The sequence below is a fragment of the Oncorhynchus tshawytscha genome, linkage group LG13 (assembly GCF_018296145.1).
Source record: "Oncorhynchus tshawytscha isolate Ot180627B linkage group LG13, Otsh_v2.0, whole genome shotgun sequence".
In the NCBI taxonomy this organism is placed as follows: Eukaryota; Metazoa; Chordata; class Actinopteri; order Salmoniformes; family Salmonidae; genus Oncorhynchus; species Oncorhynchus tshawytscha.
The window spans coordinates 34,881,276-34,907,075 of NC_056441.1; the positions used below are offsets into that span (position 1 = coordinate 34,881,276).

A 25,800-nucleotide genomic window follows, 5' to 3' on the forward strand; every position below is an offset into this window, starting at 1 on the left:
ATGTAATGTTAATGGGGAACATGGCTGCATGTGGTAGTGTCATGTAAATGCATCATACTGCTCATTACAGACATTCAGTTGTATAGTATTTATTTTATTTTATATTCCCCATGTAATGTTAATCAGGAGCTAACATGGCTGCCATAGAATGTTGAAGTGGCATGTAAATGCATCGTAATGCAGAAACCTCTTCAAACGGTACTGTTTTTGGTACGGTAGCTACTCCGTCAGCCACAGGCAGAAGGGCTGTACAGGGAAAGGGAGGGCTGACGGCGAGGCAAAGTGGGGAGAGAGGAGAGGAAGAACTTGGGGTCTGACCACCACATCTTTTCATGCGAACTCGGGGCCTGACCACCACATCTTTTCATGCGAAGAAACTGCACTGTCAAAAACGTTAGTAATTAGGTATAATTATTGTTGATGCATAGCATAGTTTGTTTTAGCGTTAACGTTATATCTTACTGTTGGGGTAATGTATAGCTAGAATGTTGAATTGTTTACAAACCAACTAACTTATCACTTGCGAGTTTTCTCTGGTCGGTTGTTGCACTACGATAGATAGCTAGGTTGCTAACTGCACAACGGATACAAATCGTCCTTCTACTTTCTGTGGCTGCACTGTCTATAGGCCACAATTTGGTTGACTCCGCGTTTGTAGCTAGTCATTTTAGATATATAACGTCAGCTAGCTAGGTAGTTTACGACATGCTTCTTGGCCAAAATGAACACACATAAAAAAACAAAACAAATGAGAATGGATGCTTATGCCTCATGTTATGAAAACCGTGCCTGATTCCAAATGTTGACGTTTGCGTCTGTTATTTAAGGAATTTCTCCCTCCCCCATTTTTTTCAGTCCTGTTTTTGGTCATCCGAAAACGACTCTGGCCCGGGCCCCAGTCCGCGGTCTTGAGTTAGATAGCGGAGTGTGATTGAAGCACGTCTATCCGTGTCCCAGCACGTCTTTTCCACCAAGGAGGTAATAATGGGTGACAGCAGAGGTAAGAGAATGCCACTGGTGTTTTCGAATGAATTTCGCTAGCTATCAAGACACTTCAGTATTTTGTTTTTTATGTTCCAGCTACAGTGGTCAACTATAGTTGGTGCATTAGAGATGCTTGTTGACAATATTTGCAATGGCTCAAGGCATAACACGTTACTAAGCTACCAAACTGAATAGCCTAGTTGGCTATAGCTACAAGGATGCACTCACAAATTACACCAAAAAACCATATCACCCCAGTTTTTAGTCTGATTACTACACACTTATTGGTATATACAGCTTGAAATGAATTGTGTAAATGTTCTTTACAAGCCAGAATGTTTAATACAATTATTTGAAATGACTCTACCAGTTAGTTTTCTGTGGTGTTGGACTTTCAGGTTGAAATTTGACCCAAAATATCCACAGAAAGTATTGTTTACTCAACTGTTTAGAGTGGCGGTACTGAAGTTGACATTTCTATCACCTGGCACATGCTCAAAACCATGTCAACACCTGCTGACACCAGTACATCACTGGGACCTATCCAGGACATCTACTCAAAATGGTGCCTGAGGAAGGCCTGCAGCGGTCATCACACCCCAAACACGAGCTGTTCCCTCCCCTACTGTCGGGCAGATGGTATCGGAGCATGAGGTCTGATATCAAAAGGCTCAGACAGTTTCCATCCATCATCAGACTACTGAACACTTGAACTGGACTGACCACATGCACTGACTCTCCGCACCTTGGCACACATACACACACACACACACACACACACACACACACACACATCACAACTGCTGCTACCCGACTCTTATTATGATTGCTAGATACTGTATTATAATTATGCTAAAATGTTTATTCTACTCTACTGAGCCATTTACTTTTTTCATATTGTTATATTTTATTTCTTATTGTTATATTGTTAAGAAGTAAGCATTTAGTTGGACGTGTATCCCATACATATGACTAAAACTTGACTTCAGTTAGTTTGCCTGCGTTGCGTGCATGTACTTCCGTCTTGTGCACGTGCCTTTCGGTCATGAGCAAACACGCGATGCATGCATACTGAAGTCAGCAGGTATTTACATGGTTCTGCGCATGTGTGATGACAGAAACTTCAGTACAGGCGCTCTAAAAAGTCAGCTAAACAATACTTTGCTGTGGATAATTTGTTTCACATTTTGACCAACATGGTGTTGGGCAACCGGTAAGTAAGTAAGTAAGTAGCCTTGGCTTGTGCGATCCGGAACAGCTCATTAGGGTAGGAACCTATCTCTTGTTTCTGTAGCGCAAGGCAGCTTGATGTACAAGTACACGCCCTGGACAAGACGTTAGTCTATCGCAGGGCCTTACAAGGAACCCAAACCGGCGGCGCCATTGGGCATCAATTTATTTTGTCCCCCCACACCAAACACGATCACGACACTCAGGTTAAAATATCAAAACAAACTCTGAACCAATTACATTAATTTGGGGACAGGTCAAAAAGCATTAAACATGTATGGCAATTTAGCTAGCTAGCTTGCACATGCTAGCTAATTTGGCCTATTTAGCTAGCTTGCTGTTGCTAGCTAATTTGTCCTGGGATATAAACATTGAGTTATTTTACCTGAAATGCACAAGGTCCTCTACTCCGACAATTAATGCACACATAAAACAGTCAACCGAATCGTTTCTAGTCATCTCTCCTCCTTCCAGGCCTTTTCATCTTTGAACTTTTATGGTGATTGTCATTTAAACTTTCATAGTATTACCACGACGACCGGCAAAACAGTTCGTCTTTCAATCACCCATGTGGGTATAACCAATGAGGAGATGGGAGAGGCAGGACTTGCAGCGCGATCTGCGTCAGAAATAGGAATGACTTCTATTTTAGCACTTAGCAATGCAGATGCGAGCGGTGTGGTCAGCCTGTTACTCCAAATCCCCTTAATGCTGAGTGCCAAACGGAGACGCATCAGATCCCATTTTTACAGTCTTTGGTATTACTTGACCAGAGATTGAACTCACAACCTTCCAATCTCAGTGCGGACACTCTAACCACAAGGCCACTGAGTTGGTTATGGACAACGGGTAGAGTAAAATCAAATGTCATTTTATTAAACTTTCTGGCTTGTAAGGAACATTTACATGATTTTGCAGTCATTAGTTTCAGGCTGTATATTCTAGGTCGACCGATTAATCAGATTGGCCGATTAATTAGGGCAGAGGTCAAGTTTTTATAACAATCGGTAATCTGTATTTTTGGACACCGATCATGGCCGATTGCACTCCACGAGGAGACTGTGTGGCAGGCTGACAACCTGTTATGCGAGTGCAGCAAGGAGCCAAGGTAAGGTGCTAGCTAGCATTTAAACGTATCTTATAAAAAACAATCAATCTTAACATAATCACTAGCTAACTTCACATGGTTGCTGATATTACTAGTTTATCTAGCTTGTCCTGCGTTGCATGTAATCGATGCGGTGCCTGTTAATTTATCATTGAATCATAGCCTACTTTGCCAAACGGGTGATTTAACAAGCGCATTCGTGAAAAAAGCACTGTCGTTGCCCCAATGTGTACCTAACCATAAACATCAATGCCTTTCTTAAAATCAATACACAAGTATATATTTTTAAACCTGCATATTTAGTTAACATTGCCTGCTAACATTAATTTCTTTTAACTAGGAAAATTGTGTCACTTCTCTTGCATTCTGTGCAACAGAGTCAGGGTATATGCAGCAGTTTGGGCCGCCTGGCTCGTTGTGAATTGTGTGAAGACCATTTCTTACTGACAAAGACATCCAACTTCTCCAAACGGGATGATTTAACAAAAGCGCATTTGCAAAAAAAAGACACAATCGTTGCATGAATGTATCTAACCATAAACATCAATGCCTTTCTTAAAATCAATACACAGAAGTATATATTTCTAAATCTGCATATTTAGTTAAAAGAAATCCAGGTTAGCAGGCAATATTAAACTAGGGAAATTGTCACTTCTCTTGCGTTCATTGCACGCAGAGTCAGTATATGCAACAGTTTAGGCCCCCTGGCTCGTTGCGAACTAATTTGCCAGAATTTTACGTAATTATGACAACTCAAATCAAATTTTATTTGTCACATACACATGGTTAGCAGATGTTAATGCGAGTGTAGCGAAATGCTTGTGCTTCTAATTCCGACAATGCAGTAATATCCAACGAGTAATCTAACCTAACAATTTCACAACTACCTTATACACACAAGTGTAAAGGAATGAATATGTACATATATATGAATGAGTGATGGTATAGAACAGCATAGGCAAGATGCAGTGGATGGTATAGAGTTAGTACAGTATATACATATGAGATGAGTAATGTAGGGTATGTAAACATTATATGAAGTGGCATTGTTTAAAGTGGCTAGTGATACATTTATTACATCAATATTTCCATTATTAAAGTGGCTGGAGTTGAGTCAGTATGTTGGCAGCAGCCACTCAATGTTAGTGATGGCTGTTTCAGTCTGATGGCCTTGAGATAGAAGCTGTTTTTCAGTCTCTCCGTCCCTGCTTTGATGCACCTGTACTGACCTCGCCTTCTGATGATAGCGGGGTGAACAGGCAGTGGCTCGGGTGGTTGTTGTCCTTTGATCTTTTTGGCCTTCCTGTGACATTGGGTGGTGTAGGTGTCCTGGAGGGCAGGTAGTTTGCCCCCGGTGATGCGTAGCATTGAAGGTTGTGCAATGTAACAGGAATATTTAGACTTCTGGATGCCACCCGTTAGATAAAATACGGAACGGTTCCGTATTTCACTGAAAGAATAAACGTTTTGTTTTCGAAATGATCATTTCCGGATTTGACCATATTAATGACTTAAGGCTCGTATTTCTGTGTGTTATTATGTTATAATTAAGTCTATGATTTGATAGAGCAGTCTGACTGAGCAGTGGTAGGCAGCAAAAGGCTTGCTGTGCTTCAAGCATTGAGCTGTTTATGACTTCAAGCCTATCAACTCCCGAGATTAGGCTGGTGTAACCGACGTGAAAGGGCTAGCTAGTTAGCGGGGTGCGCGCTAATAGCGTTTCAATGATATCACTCGCTCTGAGACCTTGGAGTAGTTGTTTCCCTTGCTCTGCAAGGGCCGCGGCTTTTGTGGAGCCATGGGTAACGATGCTTCGAGGGTGGCTGTTGTCGATGTGTTCCTTGTTTGAGCCCAGGCAGGGTCGAGGAGAGGGGCGGAAGCTATACTGTTACACTGGCAATACTAAAGTGCCTATAAGAACATCCAATAGTCAAAGGTATATGAAATACAAATGGTATAGAGAGAAATAGTCCTATAATTTCTATGATAACTACAACCTAAAACTTCTTACCTGGGAATATTGATAACTCGTGTTAAAAGGAACCACCTGATTTTTTTTTTTCATGTTCTCATGTTCTGAGCAAGGAACTTAAACGTTAGCTTTTTTACATGGCACATATTGCACTTTGACTTTTTTCTCCAACACTTTGTTTTTGCATTATTTATACCAAATTGAGCATGTTTCATTATTTATTTGAGGCTAAATTGATTTTATTGATGTATTATATTAAGTTAAAACAAGTGTACATTCAGTATTGTTGTAATTGTCATTATTAGAAAGAAATAAATAAATCCAAATAGCCGATTTTAATCGGTATCGGCGTTGAAAAATCATAATCGGTCGACCTCTAGTATATTCCAATTAATTGCTTATTACAGCCTGATTAATCAGACTACCCTACTTCATTCAACCCCCATCAAATGTAAAATTATTGCTGCTCACTTTTAAGGCCCTTAAGGATGATTCACCTAAGTTACAAACCTGTGCAGCATGGGTGACCTACACATGTCAAGGAGACAGCTTGAATTTCCTTGTTTAAAACAGAACTAAAGACCTACCCTTTCAAGCTAGCTTTTAATGTTTGATCGCCTAGTCTGCTTAAAGTCTATGTTTTGTATTAGTATGTAATGGTTTGATGTATGGTGATTTGATTTGAAGTTTTCTTTCCTCTACTTTTTGATGTATTGTGAACAGCCAGAATTGTTTTCTTTTCTGCCTGGCATTGCCTTCAGAAAGTATCCCCCCTTGACTTTTTCCACATTTTGTGTTACAGCCTGAATTTTAAAAATTGATTTAAATTTAGATTTTGTGTCACTGATCTACACACAATAACCTATAATGTCAGTGGAATTTTGTATTTAGAAATGTTTACAAGTTAATACAAAATGAAAATCTGAAATGTCTTGAGTCAAGTATTCAACCCTTTTGTTATGGCAAGCCTAAATAAGAGCAAAAATGTGCTTAACAAGTCAAATAAGTTGCATGGACTCACTCTGTGTGAATTAATAGTGTTTAAGATGATTTTTAAATGACTACCCCATCTCTGTACTCCACAAATACAATGATCTGTCGAGTAGTGAATTTCAAGCACAGATTCAACCACAAAGACCAGGGAGGTTTTTCAATGCCTTACAAAGAAGGGCTCCTATTGGTAGATGGGGTATATAAAAAAACAGACATTGAAGGGCTCTTTTGATTCTGGTGCAGTTATTAATTTCACTTTGGATGGTGTATCATTAAATCAAATGTATTTATATAGCCCTTCGTACATCAGCTGATATCTCAAAGTGCTGTACAGAAACCCAGCCTAAAAACCCCAAACAGCAAGCAATGCAGGTGTAGAAGCACGGTGGCTAGGAAAAACTCCCTAGAAAGGCCAAAACCTAGGAAGAAACCTAGAGATGAACCAGGCTATGTGGGGTGGCCAGTCCTCTTCTGGCTGTGCCGGGTGGAGATTATAACAGAACATGGCCAAGATGTTCAAATGTTCATAAATGACCAGCATGGTCGTATAATAATAAGGCAGAACAGTTGAAACTGGAGCAGCAGCACGGCCAGGTGGACTGGGGACAGCAAGGAGTCATCATGTCAGATAGTCCTGGGGCATGGTCCTAGGGCTCAGGTCCTCCGAGAGAGAGAAAGAGAGAATTAGAGAACACACACTTAGATTCACACAGGACACCGAATAGGACAGGAGAGGTACTCCAGATATAACAAACTGACCCTAGCCCCCCGACACATTAACTACTGCAGCATAAATACTGGAGGCTGAGACGGGAGGGGTCAGGAGACACTGTGGCCCCATCCGAGGACACCCCCAGACAGGGCCAAACAGGAAGGATATAACCCCACCCACTTTGCCAAAGCACAGCCCCCACACCACTAGAGGGATATCTTCAACCACCAACTTACCATCCTGAGAAAAGGCTGAGTATAGCCCACAAAGAACTCCGCCATGGCACAACCCAAGGGGGGGCGCCATCCCAGACAGGATGACCACATCAGTGAATCAACCCACTCAGGTGACGCACCCCTTCCAGGGACGGCAAGAGAGAGCCCCAGTAAGCCAGTGACTCAGCCCCTGTAATAGGGTTAGAGGCAGAGAATCCCAGTGGGAAGAGGGGAACCGGCCAGGCAGAGACAGCAAGGGCGGTTCATTGCTCCAGAGCCTTTCCGTTCACCTTCCCACTCCTGGGCCAGACTACACTCAATCATATGACCCACTGAAGAGATAAGTCTTCAGTAAGGACTTAAAGGTTGAGACCGAGTTTGCGTCTCTGACATGGGTAGGCAGACCGTTCCATAAAAATGGAGCTCTATAGGAGAAAGCCCTGCCTCCAGCTGTTTGCTTAGATATTCTAGGGACAATTAGGAGGCCTGCGTCTTGTGACCGTAGCGTACGTGTAGGTATGTACGGCAGGACCAAATCAGAGAGATAGGTAGGAGCAAGCCCATGTAATGCTTTGTAGGTTAGCAGTAAAACCTTGAAATCAGCCCTTGCTTTGACAGGAAGCCAGTGTAGAGAGGCTAGCACTGGAGTAATATGATAAAAAAATTTGGTTCTAGTCAGAATTCGAGCAGCCGTATTTAGTACTAACTGAAGTTTATTTAGTGCTTTATCCGGGTAGCCGGAAAGTAGAGCATTGCAGTAGTCTAACCTAGAAGTGACAAAAGCATGGATTAATTTTTCTGCATCATTTTTGGACAGAAAGTTTCTGATTTTTGCAATGTTACGTAGATGGAAAAAAGCTGTCCTTGAAATGGTCTTGATATGTTCTTCAAAAGAGAGATCAGGGTCCAGAGTAACGCCGAGGTCCTTCACAGTTTTATTTGAGACGACTGTACAACCATTAAGATTAATTGTCAGATTCAACAGAAGATCTCTTTGTTTCTTGGGACCTAGAACAAGCATCTCTGTTTTGTCCGAGTTTAAAAGTAGAAAGTTTGCAGCCATCCACTTCCTTATGTCTGAAACACATGCTTCTAGCAAGGGCAATTTTGGGGCTTCACCATGTTTCATTGAAATGTACAGCTGTGTGTCATCCGCATAGCAGTGAAAGTTAACATTATGTTTTCGAATAACATCCCCAAGAGGTAAAATATATAGTGAAAACAATAGTGGTCCCAAAACGGAACCTTGAGGAACACCGAAATTTACAGTTGATTTACATTACACCCAGCCACTAGGTATATACAGGCTCCCTTCCTAACTCAGTTGCCAGAGAGGAATACAACCGCTCAGGGATTTCACCATGAGGCCAACAATGATTTTTAAATCAGTTACAAAGTTGAATGGCTATGATAGGAGAAAGGAGGTTTGATCAACAACATTGTAGTTACGCCACAATACTAACAAATGACAGTGAAAAAAGGGTAGCCTTTACAGAATAAAAATGGTCCAAAACATGCATCCTGTTTGCAACAAGGAACTAAAGTAATACTGAAACAAAAAAAACAACCATTGTGTACAACTCTACATATTTTCAAGCATGGTGGTGGCTGCAGCATGGGGCGGCAGGTGGCCTAGTGGTTAGAGCGTTGGACTAGTAACCGAAAAGGTTGCAAGATAAAATCCCAGAGCTGACAGGGTAAAAAATCTGTCGTTCTGCCCCTGAACAAGGCAGTTAACCCAGTGTTCCTAGGCCGTCATTGAAAATAAGAATTTGTTCTGAACTGACTTGCCTAGTAAAATAAAATAAAAAATATTATGGTTATGTTTTTCATCAGCAAGGACTAGGTCGTTTTTTAGAATAAATAATAAATCCTAGAGGAAAACCTGGTTCAGTCTGCTTTCCACCAGACACTGGGAGACAAATTCACCTTTCAGCAGGACAATTGCCTAAAACACGAGGTTAAATATATAGACTGGAGTTGCTTACCAAGACGACATGGAATGTTGCTGAGTGGCCAAGTTACATTTTTGACTTAAATCGGCTTAAATCTATGGCAAGACTTGAAAATGGTTGTCTAGTAATGATTAACAATCAACTTGACACAGCCTGATTTTTTTTTTTTTAAGAATAATGGCCGAATATTGTACAGTCCAGGTGTGCAAAGCCTTTAGACTTACCCAGAAAGACTCACAGCTGTAATTGCTGGCAAAGGTGATTCTAGCATGTATCGGCATAGTGTTGAATACTTATCTAATCAAGATGTAATGTTTTATTTTATTTATATTAATACATTTTTCTAAATTTTTCTTATACTTTGACATTAGAGTCTTTTGTGTAGATTGTTTACAAAAAATGACAATTATAGATTTCAATCCCACTTTGTAACAAGAAAATGTGGAAAAAGTCAACGAGTGTGAATGCTTTCTGAAGGTGTGCATTGAACTTTTGGAAATATACTTTACAAATGAATTATTATTGCTTATACATAATTATTCCAAGTGCTATATAAGGGGTCATTTACTGCATTTCTACATAGTTTAAAAACTCTAAATGCAATTTTAAACAACAAAAACAACCAAAATTGTCTCTAGCCATTATCACCTTGGCTGCTGTAACTTCATTCACCTTAGTAGATAGGGGAGGGGACATTCTACAAACACTTGTCTTACAACAATTAGCAGCTACACACTAGCTCAACCAGGTTAAAAAAAACTCCAGTTTCATCTTATGTCAAACAGCTGTTTTGAGAAAAAAGTTGCTCTGTTCACTGCGGAGCTGCATTGATGCCCTGTCCCAAAGCCAGCCAGCCAGCCGCGAAAAGAATCCTTAGGGGCAACCCCCGGTTCTGAGCCGTCTGCATGATCCTAAAGCCAGCTCTCTGATACCGCTACACTGTATTTGCCTTTTAATCGGGATTAGAATGATTTTAGTGGCCTATTTGTAAGTTGGTGTTGATCTAGGGTTGCAACTGCCATACTCTGCCATACCCAATTGACACCCCTGGGCATGACCCTTGTAATAGGTAAGCACACACAAAACTAACTTCATTGTAGCTAGGGGAAATATCATTCATTTTTTTCTTAAATTTGAGTTGTTTGTACGGTGTCATCACTTTCTGGTATATAATCCCTGTTGTTTCTCACCAGATTCCCGCAGCCCAGACAGCTCCTCTGTGTCCTCCCCTCCCTCGGGCCAGCGCTCGCCACCCCTGACCCCCACAGCTGCTGCCATGACTTCTCTGCCGCCCGTCACTTCGGCCGTCAACAGCCCCATCAGCAGCATGGGCTCGCCCTTCTCTGTCATCAGCTCCTCCCTGGGGTCACCCTGCCTGCCCGGGACACCCTCGGTGGGCTACGGCCCCATCAGCAGCCCCCAGGTGAGACCCGAGTTCCAGACAGGTAGCTAACACTGTTCTGTTCTACCACTCTTCTCCTGCCTCATCTTTCACCATTCAGAGATGAGAAGTTGGCGCCATGGTCAATAAATTCTGCTTTACAGTAGTGGCCAGTGTGAACCAAGTGTGACTTCATAGGCTGCAGTCAACATGCGTGTATCTGCCAGTATCATCAGACTCAAGTGATTGGTTGAGAAGAGTATCACTTGTTGAGCTCACTTTTATTCTAAATAAACAATTGGCTGCTATTTTACGACCCCTAAAATGTGCAATATACTGTGATGTAGGTTATTGTTAAATGGTGATAGGTGAAAAATGAATAGTTAAATATAGGGATATAATTGTTGACGGTTAACATCGTTTGGGCAATATCGCAATATTATTTTTGAGCTAGCTCTACCTGCATCAAAACTCTAGTATTTTTCCTTCAAAGCTCGTTTTCCATATCATTTTTAAATAGGGAGCCATGGTGAGCAATATGTTTGGAACATCGAATTGCAATAAAATCACAGTATCGAATCACAATACATATAGAATCGTGAGAATCACAATACATATCATATTGGCACCTAAGCCTCGTGATAATATCGTATTGTGAGGTCTCTGGCAATTCCCAGCCTTATAGGTCAAGTGAAATTGTGGATAACTACCAAAGGCAAACGTGAAACCATACATATCTAAATATTGTAAATCATTGATTCTTAAAAGTAGCACATTTTTTATCTGTGAAATCAACCACGAAACAGCATTATTTGGGTACTTTTTTAAACATGTTGCCCTTTTTTCTTTGAATGCGTTCTGACTTTAACAACCTCACAAAATATTAAATTAATTGAGTAATGATTAAATTATGACATTTTAGATCAAGGATGCCAGTGGATGAATCATTGGTTGCCCTCAAAACAACACATCAAAAGATCCAACCCCCCCTGTCCCATTCCTGCGTATGACTAGAAAATAGGGAACACATTCTGCAATATTTCCATGAAAGATATACAGTACCAGTCAAGGTTGGACACAACTACTCATTCAAAGGTTTTTCTTTACTGTAGATTGTAGAATAATAGTGAAAATATCAAAACTACGAAATAACACGTGGTATCCGAAAATCATGTAGTATCCAAAAAAGTGTTAAACAAATCAACATGTGTTTTATATTCTTCAAATAGCCACGCTTTGCCTTGATGACAGCTTTGCACACTCTTGGCATTCTCTCAACCAGCTTCATGAGGTAGTCACCTGGAATGCATTACAATTAACAGGTGTGTCTTGTTAATTTGATTTTTTTTTTCTTCTTAATGTGTTTGAGCCAATCCGTTATGTTGTGACAAACTAGGGTTGGTATACAGAAGACAGCCCTAGTTTTGATGTCTTCGCTATTATTTTAAAATAGTAAAACAAAAGAAAAACCCTGGAATGAGTAGGTGTGTCCAAACTTTTGACTAGTACTGTACATAAAATCCATAAATTCACATGCACAAAGTACAGTTTTTAAATCTCCATTTAATTGATCTGCTTTTGCGAACATTTTATGTAGATTTTTCTTCTTCTTCCAGGCATAAAATTATTGGTCCAAGGGGCTCGTAGTGGCAGCATAGTAGTGAATATCCAAACAAATACCCGTACTGTCCGTCCCTGAGTATGCCCACCCATCCCTCTTTCTTTCCTCCCCTGCCCTCTACTTCAGCCCTTTTACTTCACAGATCAATATGTATACCAGGAGTGCAGAGGTAAGAACCCCCCCTATTACCACCTCTACCTTTCTCCATATTGGTTGTTTCATTTCCTTTATCTCCTCTCACATCAGATGGTCATTTTCAGTGTTATTTCTCCTCCTCCCCCCCTTGCGTTTTCTCTTTCTCCTCCCTCCATTTCACTTTTTGCCTCTGATTCCCCTCAAACGTCCCCATGAATTAATCCGGCTATGAGGATGCCTTGAGACTTAACCTGCTTGAACTGGTGAGGGCGAGAAGTGCTCTGTAACCTCTATTGCCTTGAAATATGAAAGCTCTGCAACTATGACTCCAAATAATCAAACTAAGGAGTGATGCGCTGTCAGTTCATAACACATCCTCCCCTCTCACTCCTGCCCATATCCCCTTGCCGCCTTTCTCTCTGTCTCCAGATCAACTCCACAGTGTCCATGTCGGGGCTGCACGCGGTCAGCAGCTCGGATGACGTGAAGCCTCCGTTCGGACTGGGAGGCCACAGCCCAGGGGGCCCCATGCTCTCCCAAAAGCGCCTGTGTGCCATCTGTGGTGACCGCTCCTCCGGTAAATCTAGGCCCAATCCCAAACTGGCCCCTAGACCCTATGCTCTTGTGAAGATCAGAGATTAATTGAATGGCGTATGCAATATGGCCAAAACCCCACCCTGTCTGTAAGAAGGCAAGTTTAACTATATACTCTTCCATCTATAGGACAGACTGGGGTTTGATTTAGGGTCTGTGTCGGGGGGGGAGGGGGACTGAGAGAGAAGCAGTAGTGCAATATGCTTTTGTTTATTAAAGGATAGTTCTGTCCAAAATTCTACAGGCGTTGAATGAAATTTAGTTAGGTGGTGTGGATGTTTCTCATGAATTTGGGATTGACCCCCATAGATTTCCGCTGTACATAGTGGGATCTACACAACATGGCATTGGCTACACGAACCTATAGCCTTTATGGTATGGAAACGTCATATAACCCTAGATTTGGGGATACCTTTCCGTAGTGAAGAAAATTGTTTTAAAGAAAGCTGCATAAAATGTTTAAAGCACAGTAAGGAATTGTTTTTCATCTCTCCCTTGTCTGTACCAGTTCAGTTTCTCCTAAAAGGGACCGAAACACTTCCATGTATTTTCATTACCATCGCACCTGAAGAACTATGCACTCTAGGCTTAGTGCCTGAAGGATTGAAAGGGGTTCGTTACTGATGTAACCTTCCCTCCTTTTCCTATCCCCCTATTCCCTCTCTATTGTTGTCAATTTGCATTCCTCTTTCTTGTCATTCTCTCTCTCTGTAGGTAAGCACTACGGAGTGCACAGCTGCGAGGGCTGCAAGGGTTTCTTCAAGCGCACGGTGCGCAAGGACCTGAGCTACACCTGCCGGGACAACAAGGACTGCCTGGTGGACAAGCGCCAGCGCAACCGCTGCCAGTACTGCCGCTACCAGAAGTGCCTGGCCTGTGGCATGAAGAGGGAAGGTAAGGGGAAGCCTAGCAGTCTGCTGTCCTCAACTAGCATTCAATATGGCTCATTAAAAGGGCAATGCTATCACCAGGTAAGGCTTGAAATGGAGGGAGAGGCCGAGAGGGATGCAATTGGTGATATAAGGAGCGAGACCGCGACAAGACAGAAAGAGTGAGGGAGAGCTAGGATCCTTATTGAATTTGGGTCTGACTTTTGCTACAGTAAGAATGTAGAAGTAAGAGGGATGGGGCCCCTTGTGTCCCCTAACCCAAAGACCCCCACTCACCAACCGTCCTGTTGCCCTGCTGAAATAACACTGTTTGACATTGTTGCCGAAAAGATTGTATAGCCTACTTGCTATAAAACTATTTCCAATTGCTGTTTTTAAATCCACTGAAATAATCTATGTATAATAAAGATGTCTAAGAGCATTTAAGATTTTTTGAATATTGTAATATGAATTTCTAAGGGGAGAGTATTGATTGTACTCAAAGGGGATGGAAAGAACGAGAAAGAGGTAGAGAGAGGGGGATGGAGAGCCTTGTAAACACTAACCCCTGCCCCCCTCTCTCTCCCCTCTTGTTTCCTCTCGTTTTCTCTCTCCCATCTTCTGTAGTGGTCCAAGATGAACGACAGAGATGTAAGGAGAATGGCATTTAATTAGTTGGTGGGGAATAGTGCAGAGTACTTGTTATCTGGTTTTATGTAAATGCTCAGAAATGGACCATCATACCACACGGAAGACAGCGCTCTCTTGCCTACAACACATTGAAACAATCATCCTTTTTCTAATGTTTGTGCATTTTTTGAATGTTTTATTTGGTCAAGAGGTAAAACAACAATATTTTGTTGTGATGGTCCATTTTTGGGTGAGGTATGTTGCAGAATGTATTGGTATGAAACTCTAATTACCAGGCGCAATGTAAGTCTTAAGGCCCTGATATACTATAGCCATCGGGCGTACGGCATTGCCATCAGCCGTTGAGGAAATGCATCCTTTGAAATCAATGAAAGCTGCTCGCGACCCTTGTTGCGCTCGCGTTGCGTCAAGTCCAATGGCAGCGCCCAAGCTCAAGAATCGCAGAGGTTCAATTCTTGACGCCGCGTTCATTCCGTCTTGTACATTGGAATAATGAGAAATAAAGTTGATTTTGGTTGCATATAGCCTCCGCTATACACCACTGGTTATTTTACTTAGATTTCTGAAGTCAAGAAGCTACTACTTCTAGCTAGCTAGCTAGCTACGTTGACTAGCTAGGTTCACAATGTAAACAAAGGCAACTTGTGTAATTAGAGGATCATTTAGTACAACCACTACCAACAATTTAATGAGTACTTTAATGAAAACTGGACCAAAGCTTTTGTACTTACGCATAATTTATGAATATGGTAAGGTACAGTAGGAGAAAATCCAGGAAAGATGTTCTTCCCCTCTGTTCCTCTCCGCTCTCAAAACAACATGCTCTGTGTAGCAGGTAGAACATCACATTGACACAACGCTAATAGCAATGTAACCCTTATCGTGGAGTTAGTGTTGCTGTTCTCAGTATCGCTGACATTGTGTAAAATCGTATTACTGTGGTGTCAGGGGCTGATTCCAGATATTTCCCTGAATTCGCTGATTGTGGTGCACAGATGATAGGTATTGTGCCATTTTATGTGGTTTGGGGTGAACCTTATTGCCATAGGAATAAACCTTATTGTGGGGTGATTCTAATAGGAAAATTCTCTTGATGGTTGATGGGAATCAGATATCAGCCCCTAGGCCTTGAGTTTGAGACCCCTGGTGTGAAAGGTTAAAACATCTTTGTCGTTTGAACTAACTGGGAAATGTACATATCTGTGTATCTCCTTTTCCTCTACCTGTGTCATTCTTTACTTTCCTCATTTCACACTCCTCTCTTTCTCAACTTTCTTCTTTCTCTTTTCTTTTTTTATTTCCCCTCCTTTTCTCTCTCACCTTTCTCTTTTTTTCTTCACTTTTGCTTCCCATTTGCTCTCTCTCCATCTCACTTCCCTGTCCTGCTCTTTCTTTATCTTTCCCCCTCCATCCTTCTCCCTCTGCTGCTCCCTACTTTCCCCTCTCCTCCTCCCCTCCTGTGCCTCTTTCCTTCTCGCTCCCCGACTCTCTCGTCCCCTCCTTCCCTCTCTCCTTCCCTCTGCCCTTCCTGTGCCCCTGCAGCCGTGCAGGAAGAGCGCCAGAGGAACAAGGAGCGGGAGAGCGAGGTGGAGTCGACCAGTGCCATCAACGAGGAGATGCCTGTGGAAAAGATCCTAGAGGCAGAGATGGCCGTGGAACAGAAGACCGACCTGCATGCCGATGGGAGCTCCGGGGACAGCTCGGTAAATGTGTGTGTGTGACCCACCGTCTGTCCCAGCGACGCACACATACCAACTTCTCTTACTCCACTGTCTGTTATTATTTCTAGAGATTTGATTGTGCGACTGAGCCAACAATTTATTGTGATACAATATATTCTGAGGTAACAGACCCGCTTAGTTTAAATGTGATCCTAAGGTCTCCAGTCTCTATTTTGTGCCCTATGTTGAAGCCAGTCTCTTTCCCTCTGTTTCTCTTTCCAGCCCAACGACCCGGTCACCAACATCTGCCAGGCTGCAGACAAGCAGCTGTTTACCCTGGTGGAGTGGGCCAAGAGGGTCCCCCACTTCTCTGAGCTGGCCCTGGACGACCAGGTCATCCTGCTACGTGCTGGTACGCTCAAAAAGCCTTCGCCTTTTCATGTTCATCAGCCCCAAATGGAAGAAAGCTAACTGAAACAGGGAGGGACTACCTGGACATATCCAATAAAACTTTTTTTTTTTTTTTTGATGGAAAAAGTTTTTTTGTCTTACACCCTAATGAACACAGCCCTGCTCAGCTTTGACCTCATTAAATCCAAGCCGTTCACAGCCCTACATGGATAGGCTGATGACCCTGTCTCTCTCCAGGTTGGAACGAGCTGCTGATCGCTTCCTTTTCTCACCGCTCCATCAGTGTGAAGGACGGCATCCTATTGGCCACCGGCCTACACGTGCACAGGAACAGCGCCCACAGTGCCGGCGTGGGAGCCATCTTCGACAGGTAACACCCGCATATGCGATGGACCTCGGTGAAGCACATAGAAGCAACCTTTTACATGTTAATTTTCATCGAAAAGCTTATAAACTGCAGGGAGAAAGATTGATAAAAAGGTGCCCCTGAATGATTTAAGCATTCTGCATTGTTTTTTCCATAAACAGTCAACACTTAATGTCTAGTGTTTTTGTAATGGCAGTTTATTTAATTTAACCATACACGCCGTCATATAAACACTTTACCATACATGTGTTTGTAGAACATAATTTTCAGTCATGGTCATGCCTGTTACAGTTATTATTCATTAAATGGCCATTTCTCTTTGGAGTCCAGATGAGTTTTTTGAAATGAGCTGAATAATTTTTCCGACTAAAGGGAGAATGGAGCACTTTCGGGTAGAGTTTGTGCATATATTATGATTACATTTTGTGACGTTTTTGTTCATTTTGGACTATGGTGAGGATTTTTTGGGGGGCTGTTCGAGCACCCAGCATTTTTTCTGGAGGCAAGCTGAAGTTCGGAGACAAAGTCTACGCCCTTTCATTGGTCAACAGTAGGGATTCTTCAGTAAAGTCTTTGTTGTCATTCAACAAGAGACGACTTGTTTTCATGTAAATTTTTCCATTGAAAATGCACCAAACATCTTAGTTAGATGTAAAATTGCGCGACTAACATCTATTCGGGCAAAAACGTCTAAATTAATGACAGATTTCTTGAGTTAACTTAGATTAATTTGGACTATTTTGAGGAAGTATACTAGCTATGGCGTCTCAAAATGGACAAACTGTACTATTGCACGCTTTTTTCTCGTTTTTCAAGCAAAGGTAGTTTATTAAGGGAGTATACGAGCGCACTCGTTCGGTTCGGCAGCATGCCAGAACGCTGGGGGCTAATGCTTAATGTACTGTAGACGTCACTGTTGACTTCACTAGGATTACCCCCCCCCCAACACAGCCACACACACACGGGGCACACTCATCTATTCCATTTTACATTGGCAGATGTCAGTATTTTATTCAGTAGTGTAAAATAGCCTTTAATCAAGCGGCATGGCACCTGTCTCGAGTAAAATCCTGCGCTCATCGCAGCTCTCAAGGAACATGTGTGCCCACCCCAACTCAATAGGGTCGCCACATCACATGGTGTGAATTCATTGTTTATTACACAGTAATTACATTGTTATTAATAGTTTATCAACTGCAAGACTCCCAATTCCCACAGGAACTGAAGCATCTCTTGGATTAACTGGTTGCAGGCTTTTGTTTCAGATGCATCGTAATCTAGACATCCTTCCGTAAATGTGGTCCGCTGAATGTTTTTTTGTGTGTGTGTGACATCTTTCAATTCTCATTTTGTATCCTCATGTGTTTTTGTTTTTTTCCTACAAAAAAAATAATTTTTCTTTCATTCATTTATGATTTATGCCAAATCGATTTGATTAAGATATTAAATAATATTACTGCATTGTTCCTTTGACTATTTATTACGCTCCTCTATTGGCTTATGCTTCTCTGCTCTACTGTCATTGGCCCGTGCCAATACCCATAACCCTTTTGTGCTGATTTGGTTAAACCATTTACATGAAGGATTTTTTTTAAATGATCCGTACTTACCCAGGAAGTTTTATATGCTAATTATCGAGAGTACAATGAAGTATGCCTAAAACACTACGGTAGTGAAGATAAGCAGAGGTCTTGGGTAATACTGTATAGAACTAGTTAAGTAAAGGTTCATAAAAAAAATAAAAAACCATTAAATTAAATAGAAAAATAACTATTTGCCCTATTTCAATCAGACCCAATATGAAAGTTTTCTCCTCTAAATCTTGTCTGTGCTCAAACGTCTCGGATCTATTTATTGCTGTGTTACATTGGCATATTTTTGTCATTCCTCAAGCTTTATTTCCCGTAGTTTTAATGCTATCTAAAACATTTTCATCAGGCCAAGTCTCCATCAACAAGAGCCTGTAGCTTGTTACTCCCAGAAGTGGAACTGGGCACCAAAATGCAATGTAGAGTCTAACCTACCTGTTCCTCTGGGCCCAAACCAACGCAGGGGGGGGACAATGTAATAACAATGTAACTGTGTAATAACATTGTAATAACACATTGTAATTGAATACACAGGGAGAGTGCGCACAATGCAGAGGTTGGAGCCATATTTGACAGGTAATGACATCACTACACGCCTACCTTCCCCTATCAACAACGTTACCTGACATCACTACACGCCTACCTTCCCCTATCAACAACGAACACAAAACAAAACAAACAACGCCACAAAATAAACGCTTTTCTTGGCCCAGTTGTTGAGTGAGAGAATCTGGCAAAGAAAGTGCTGTAATTAGACCAGGTAAAAGAGCGGGTCGTGTGTATCTTGTCCGCTCGTGTTTCAGTGAGTGTTGTGTTCTGTTTCTCCTCTTTTCTGTCGTAGCGCAGGCTCGACTGGTCGCTGGCGCAGCGTCGACAAAACACCAGCTGCTAATTTCCTTCCCTTCATCTTCTTTCTGTCCTTATTGAATTATTGCATTATGTGACATTTTGTGCGATGTGCAGTAGTTTGTAAATAAGAAAAGTGTGGTTTGGGCTTGGATGGAATTTATCGATTGTGTGGTTGTAGTGTAACGTTTAAATGCATAGTGTAAAGAGGATGTAGAACTTGTATCCCAGCCCCCCCCTGCCCTTCTGTTAATTTCTCTATTTAACTGCTGCATCGTTGAGTGGAAATGTTGTGAACCCTAGAGAAGATCCTAACTCATCTCCTCCCGCTCTCTCGTCCCTCTGTCACACCTCCCCCTCCTCAACCCTGGTTGTAGAGTTCTCACGGAGCTGGTCAGTAAGATGAGAGACATGCAGATGGACAAGACAGAGCTCGGCTGCCTCCGAGCCATCATCCTCTTCAACCCAGGTAAATGATTTCCGCTCAAATAACGATCTGAGACAAGATAACGATTTTAAGCCGTTTCAGACCAGATATGGCATGATGTCAGGAAGAATCACATGTTAATTATTGTCATGTGCTATAGTGCCTGTGTTTGTTCCTGCATTCAGATGCCAAGGGCCTGTCCAGCCCCAGTGAAGTGGAATTGCTGAGGGAGAAGGTGTACGCATCGCTGGAGTCCTATTGTAAACAGAGATACCCCGACCAGCAGGGCAGGTACAAGAGAAACACAGACATACAATAGCACCTATCCGCACAATACTCCCACGTCACCGCCATGATTGACCTCACTCGTTCTCCCCATCGCTCCAGGTTCGCTAAGCTCCTCCTCCGGCTGCCAGCGCTGCGCTCCATTGGCCTGAAGTGCCTGGAGCACCTGTTTTTCTTCAAGCTGATTGGCGACACCCCTATCGACACGTTCCTCATGGAGATGCTAGAGGCGCCCCACCAGCTGACCTAAGAACCAGGTTCTGCCCTGGTCCATTTTGCACCAGGGGTTCTAGTTCTGGCACCCTGGTTCTAGGGCTTCACCATGTCTGCTGGCTTTTATGTCCCGCTCACACCAACCCCACCCATAACCCCCCCATATGCTGTCAAACACACACATAATCAAATACTTTTTCACAGTAGGGGTTAAGACGCATTGAAATATCTCCTTTTTAACTGCATATACAAGTTTTATCATGAGTTATCCTTCAGCTTTAAGTGTCAACGCATCTGCGAATCAAGGTAGACCTCTCAGCTTCTTGTGGGGTTCGTAGGTTATTCAGATACATTGCTGTGCGCATAGATATGACGAGTGGCTTACTCTGTCTTAGGCTTTACTCTTGGGTTTAACCCAAACACGTCATGATCAGGTGCGAAATATTTCAATCAACTGTCACCCAACTTCTATTGGTCGGGACACAGCCAATAGAGGCAGACACGCCCCTCTGTGTTCACCAATCCGAATGGGATTTGAATACTATTGAATACTATGCTTTATTCATGCTTAAATGCTCTGAATTCATTCTGAAGTACTGTACTCTTAAAATGAGACCTTTTTAAGGCATTGAAATCCAAGGAGGGGGCACTTTGGTTGGCCCTTAAAGCTCACACCAGGCTTTCAAAGAGAGAAACTGACTTGTAAGATGTGTTCTTTATTGCATTTTGCTGTTTGTTCTCTTTAAGTCCAAACAAGAGCCATTGGGCACAGGAAGTGCAACCTTGTTCAAGAGCACTGCGTTCATTGGTGCTGTTGTAGATGTTTCTTTTGTTTGACACCCTCTACTTTGCTAATGGTCATTTTTGCACTCTGTGAAACATTACTGTGTAAGTAAACATTTGTTGCAGAAAATCTTGCCCGTCTTTAAGAAACTGGGGCAACCACAAAGAATCTCTCCAGCTCTCATCATATGTCTTCTGAAGAGCCACGGTGTTAATGGCCGTGCTTCATTCTGTGAAATGGCCATCCGGTCTAAGAAAGCCTTGATATCATTCGATATCTTGTTCCAGTGGTCTACTGTACCCCTACAATTCTCCTTCTGAATCCTCCGTTTGTGTCATTCAAGTGCTTGCAGCCTCTTTCCGTTAACTTTTTAACAATATGTAAATACGATGACACATCTACTCCTTCACTAGAGCACGACTGGGCAATCCCAATATGTGCATACAGTAGGGAAAACACAGGGGTTAGCAAGCATGTTAGCACACAACAAAAAGTATTCCCCGATAGCAATATGAACAGATATTGTACACTTTCAATATGTACTGTAAAAAAAAAATATATATATATATATATATATATAATCGTAAAGGGTGTTACCCATAGACTGGATCTTAAGCTTGAAAAACCCACCTCGTTGTGACTGACTATTAGGTCTAGTTGTGCTAGTAGTTTCGTCACTCTTGACGCGAATGTTATTCTATAGGGCTGCTGTGTCACGGGCAGGGCGATAGACCCCACACCCTTAGCCTGCCCAGCCTGTGACAATACTTCGTGTTTTATTGTGGAGCTGATTGGAAGGCTTCAGCCGATGACCCTGCCAGCCATCTACCGCGACTCTATTGTGTGGTCTGCTTACACAAACCTAAACAATAGGGGCCGATTCAGCTCCCTCATAACAGAACTAGCTGTCAACACATTACAAACTTTGAACTGAAATATTAAAAGAGCATCATTACACACAACGTGAGCAATATTGGCAGATGCATAACGATTGAGACCATATTGTGTGCATAGAAGGATTTAGATGTGTGGGTCATTTTATGAAGTATCTGGAGATTGGTATTATTTACCATTCAGAACAGAAATTAGGATGTAGAATAGAGAATGCTGTATCGCTTACTGGACAGAAGTTCAACTGTCCTAAAGTTGGGTGCTACACGACTCATGTGGTCTTACAATTATAGATGTGCTTGTTTACACCAGTGGAGGCTGGTGGTAGGTGCTATAGGAGGATGGGCTCATTGTAATGGCTGGAATGGAATTTATATTTGAGTCATTTTAGAAGACGCACTTAAACAGATCGACTTAGAGGAGCAATTAGGGTTAAGTGCCTTGCTCAAGGGCACATCGACAGATTTTTTCACCTAGTCTGCTCAGGGATTAGAACCAGCGACCTTTCGGTTACTGTCTTAACCGCTAAGCTACCTGCCGCCCGTTCAATAGAATGCTGTCAAACACGTTGTTTCCTTGTGTTTGGTACCATTCCATTCCCTCCATTACAATGAGCCCGTCCTCCTATAGCTCCTCCCACCAATGCAAACACAGTACACAAACAAAACGCCAAGAGTGTGCAAGTACACACCCTCCACCTTTTTTCCCCTCTTGAAACCGAGGTCTACTTATAATAGGATTCCCACTCGGCCGTACTCTTTTCAGCCGATCTCCTACATTGACTTGCAGTCAGGCCTTTCTGGCAGGAGAGGAACACCTCCCCCATGTAATGTGGATATGGAGGATGATACCTGTCTAACAGGGTGTCCTACTCCAAGCCTGTGAACAGGCCGTGGGGGCACTGTAGACCATTTACATGCCTGTCGGGTTTATGTACGTCTATACATGTGAACATGAATCAGTCGCTGCAGAATAAAAATGAACGAGTAGAACTCGAGATCAGTCTTAAGGAATTTAGTCCCACAGGGTAGAGTATGTGTATCCCCAGTGTGAACCACAATCTTGTCACGATGTTGGCAACAACCCCTCGTGTAATTCCCTTGTTTTTTGTTGTTGAATGTGAACACATTTCAATCTCCCATTTCTTAACAGTAGAAAAGCCTGACCTTGAGGGACCCCACTTCAAGCCAAAATGAGTCTTTGACTCCAACAGTCTAATAAATTTATTTCATATATGATATTGGAAAAATAATATTTTGCTTTTGTTTTTGAAGGTCTTAGATAACAGAATGCCAAAAAAAAGCATTGTTTCGAAGAACAAAATAGCATTTTTATTAGTTTGTTACTGTAGGCTATTTTGTTTTCTCATGCTCAAGTGTAGAGCTCGTGGAACAGAGGTAATTATTGGAAAAGTGATATTTAGAAATCAGTCTTACCTGCATGTGACTCTGTAGGAGGATTTGAAAAAGTCACTTGTTCGCTCCGCAAAAAAATATATCCTCTTTAAAACTGCTTATAACACAAAATGCTAACATGCATGTGTTAAATAGACGTATTTAGGAAAAGTCAGACTGAGGGAGGCATGACTTTAAAAATGGCAGAGATATTTCAATTTCATATTTAGTCAAAATGACTCACTTGCCTCTTCTAGTGCTGTAACAGTGCATTTTAAAGCGAATCCCTTGTTATGTTGTGTCTTGTCCTATAAAATTCAGTTTAGCTGTGAGCAGAGATACAGTATATGTATAACAGCCCTATAAGAATTCTACAGGTTCTATAAGCTAAGCATTTTCAGGTTGTTCAGGCAGACAGTTTATCAGAATTGTTTTTGTTTCTTAAAAAAAAAAAACTGCCTGTACACTATGTTTATGTGCCTGTGTTGATTATGTCCACTGTGTACAATGAGGTCTTGGTCTGGTTATCCCAGCAAGCTCGGGTGTGCTGCAGCATGGAGAGAGGTTTACAACAACACAGAAAGATGCACAGAAGAGCAGGGCGCACATTTGCATACACGTTGCCCGGGCCCTTCTCTTCCCTTGCCAATCGAGTGCAGTGTCCCTTTGGTATTACTTGATGGCAGTGCTGCGGCGGTCTTCGCACTTGGAGACAGACCGCCGGCGTGCAGCCCAAAGATGCGTGTCCCTCGTGACCGCGTGCACTCAAGGCAGACGCCTGGACCTTTTGATTTCGTTCATTTATATTCAACTTACTATTGAAAACACTTGCTTAAAAAAAACACAAAAACGCTTAAACTTTTGCATCCTGTGAAGCTGTCATGTGTTTGTATCTAGCGGGATGCAATACTTATTTAATAGACACCCTGGTGCAAAGGTCAACTCTATGATGATCAAAACACCCCATGCGGTTGGTTGGTGCCACCCCTGTGATGACGTAACACTGCCGAACAGGTGTGAAGGCCAGCGTTGATGCTGTGCCACGCTGAGGTCGGGTGGATGACTGTTGAGTATTCAGTGTTGTGCTTTGTCACTAAACAACTCCCCTTTATAAGAAAGGTGCCACAGCAAGGGGGAGGGCACTAGTCGGGGTGGTCCTTATGGTGATTTATACTGTGCATTGGTGCTTTTTTTTGTGGCCAAGAGGGCAGAGTTACAAGCTAGGAACGTGCACTGATAATTTGACTATTTGGATCACGGTTTTGTCTTCCGTGTCTAGCGCAAACAGGAGTGTGTTTACGTAGAAAAATATGCATTGGACACTGCCAGCAAAACTTGGCTTAAGCTGAGAAAAGAATTGGAGCCAATGCATAGTGCGCGCTGAAGTCACGCCTCTGGATAGTGTCCCATTACGCGGATGAACTTGAGGGGAGGGCCAGCTCAACATGCTCAGAGGAGGAGAATGCGTTTAAAGTGGGATAAGTGCTTAGGGTGGTAGACTCACTTGATCAGATGATGTTTTGTTGATCAAGAAAAGCTGTTTTCGTTAGATCTGGAGATTTCCTGTCGTTGATTCCCGCCCATATACACTGCTTCTCTGTTGTGCTTGACTCTTTCCTTTGACCGCGCGATTCATCTGTATTCAGGACTATTAAACGCACGCAGGAACTGATATATCACATGGGATTTTCAATTTCCTTTTTCTCATGTCTAGTTTTTTTGTCATTATTTTATCTCTGACTCCAACATACATGTGGAAATGATTGACTGTTTTGGGGAAGGAAAGGCTTTTTTTTTGTCATTTAATTTGGAATCTGTTTCTGTTGTATCATGTCCGAGTAAAGGTTTTAATACTGTACCATTTTTGTCTTTGGTGGATTTTGTCTGTCCATGCTTCTCAGTGTGCGTTTCAAAATAAGCATTCAAAGAACAATGTGGAACATTTGACTTGTTGGAAGCTTGACAACCATGGGCTATTGGATTCAACATTTTGATTTACAGTTGAAGTCGGAAGTTTACATACACTTAGGTTGGAGTCATTAACTTGTTTTTCAACCACTCCACAAATGTCTTGTTAACAAACTATAGCTTTGGCAAGTCGGTTAGGACATCTACTTTGTGCATGACACAAGTCATTTTTCCAACAATTGTTTGCAGACAGATTATTTCACTTAGAATTCACTATATCACAATTCCAGTGGGTCAGAAGTTTACATACACTAAGTTGTGCCTTTAAACAGCTTGGAAAATTGCTGAAAATTATGTAATGGCTTTAGAAGCTTCTGATAGGCTAATTGACATCATTTGAGTCAATTGGAGGTGTACCTATGGATGTACAGTGGGGCAAAAGAATATTGAGTCAGCCACCAATTGTGCAAGTTCTCCCACTTAAAAAGATGAGAGGCCTGTAATTTTCATCATAGGTACACTTCAACTAACAGACAAAATGAAAAGAAAATTCCAGAAAATCACATTGTAGGATTTTTAATGAATTTATTTGCAAATTATGGTG

The 25,800-nt window shown here is 42.1% G+C and overlaps 1 protein-coding gene across 9 annotated transcripts; it reads left to right on the forward strand.

Annotated features, from left to right (window-relative positions):
- Nucleotides 1-80: 80 nt before the first annotated feature.
- On the forward strand, nt 81-25,146 carry LOC112264782 (retinoic acid receptor RXR-beta-A). 9 transcript variants are annotated; one of them, XM_042295591.1, is made up of 13 exons: nt 93-405; nt 856-1,000; nt 10,363-10,592; nt 12,736-12,883; nt 13,615-13,794; nt 14,397-14,420; nt 15,963-16,129; nt 16,364-16,493; nt 16,730-16,862; nt 18,983-19,024; nt 19,672-19,763; nt 19,907-20,012; nt 20,109-25,146. In XM_042295591.1, the coding sequence occupies exons 2-13, from the start codon at nt 985-987 to the stop codon at nt 20,254-20,256; spliced, it is 1,416 nt and encodes a 471-aa protein (XP_042151525.1). In that variant the 5' UTR covers nt 93-405; nt 856-984; the 3' UTR covers nt 20,257-25,146. The 9 variants fall into 9 exon arrangements, with proteins under 9 accessions (XP_024297388.1, XP_024297384.1, XP_024297386.1 ...); XM_024441614.2 differs by having other exon boundaries at nt 94-393; XM_024441615.2 differs by having other exon boundaries at nt 102-393; nt 15,963-16,123.
- Nucleotides 25,147-25,800: the final 654 nt, after the last annotated feature.

Excerpts from the sequence above, each read along its gene's own strand:
- LOC112264782 (XM_042295591.1), top strand. Across the intron at positions 10,593-12,735 it reads GCCCCATCAGCAGCCCCCAG|ATCAACTCCACAGTGTCCAT; the intron begins GTGAGACCCGAG and ends CTCTGTCTCCAG. Across the intron at positions 16,494-16,729 it reads GGTCATCCTGCTACGTGCTG|GTTGGAACGAGCTGCTGATC; the intron begins GTACGCTCAAAA and ends GTCTCTCTCCAG.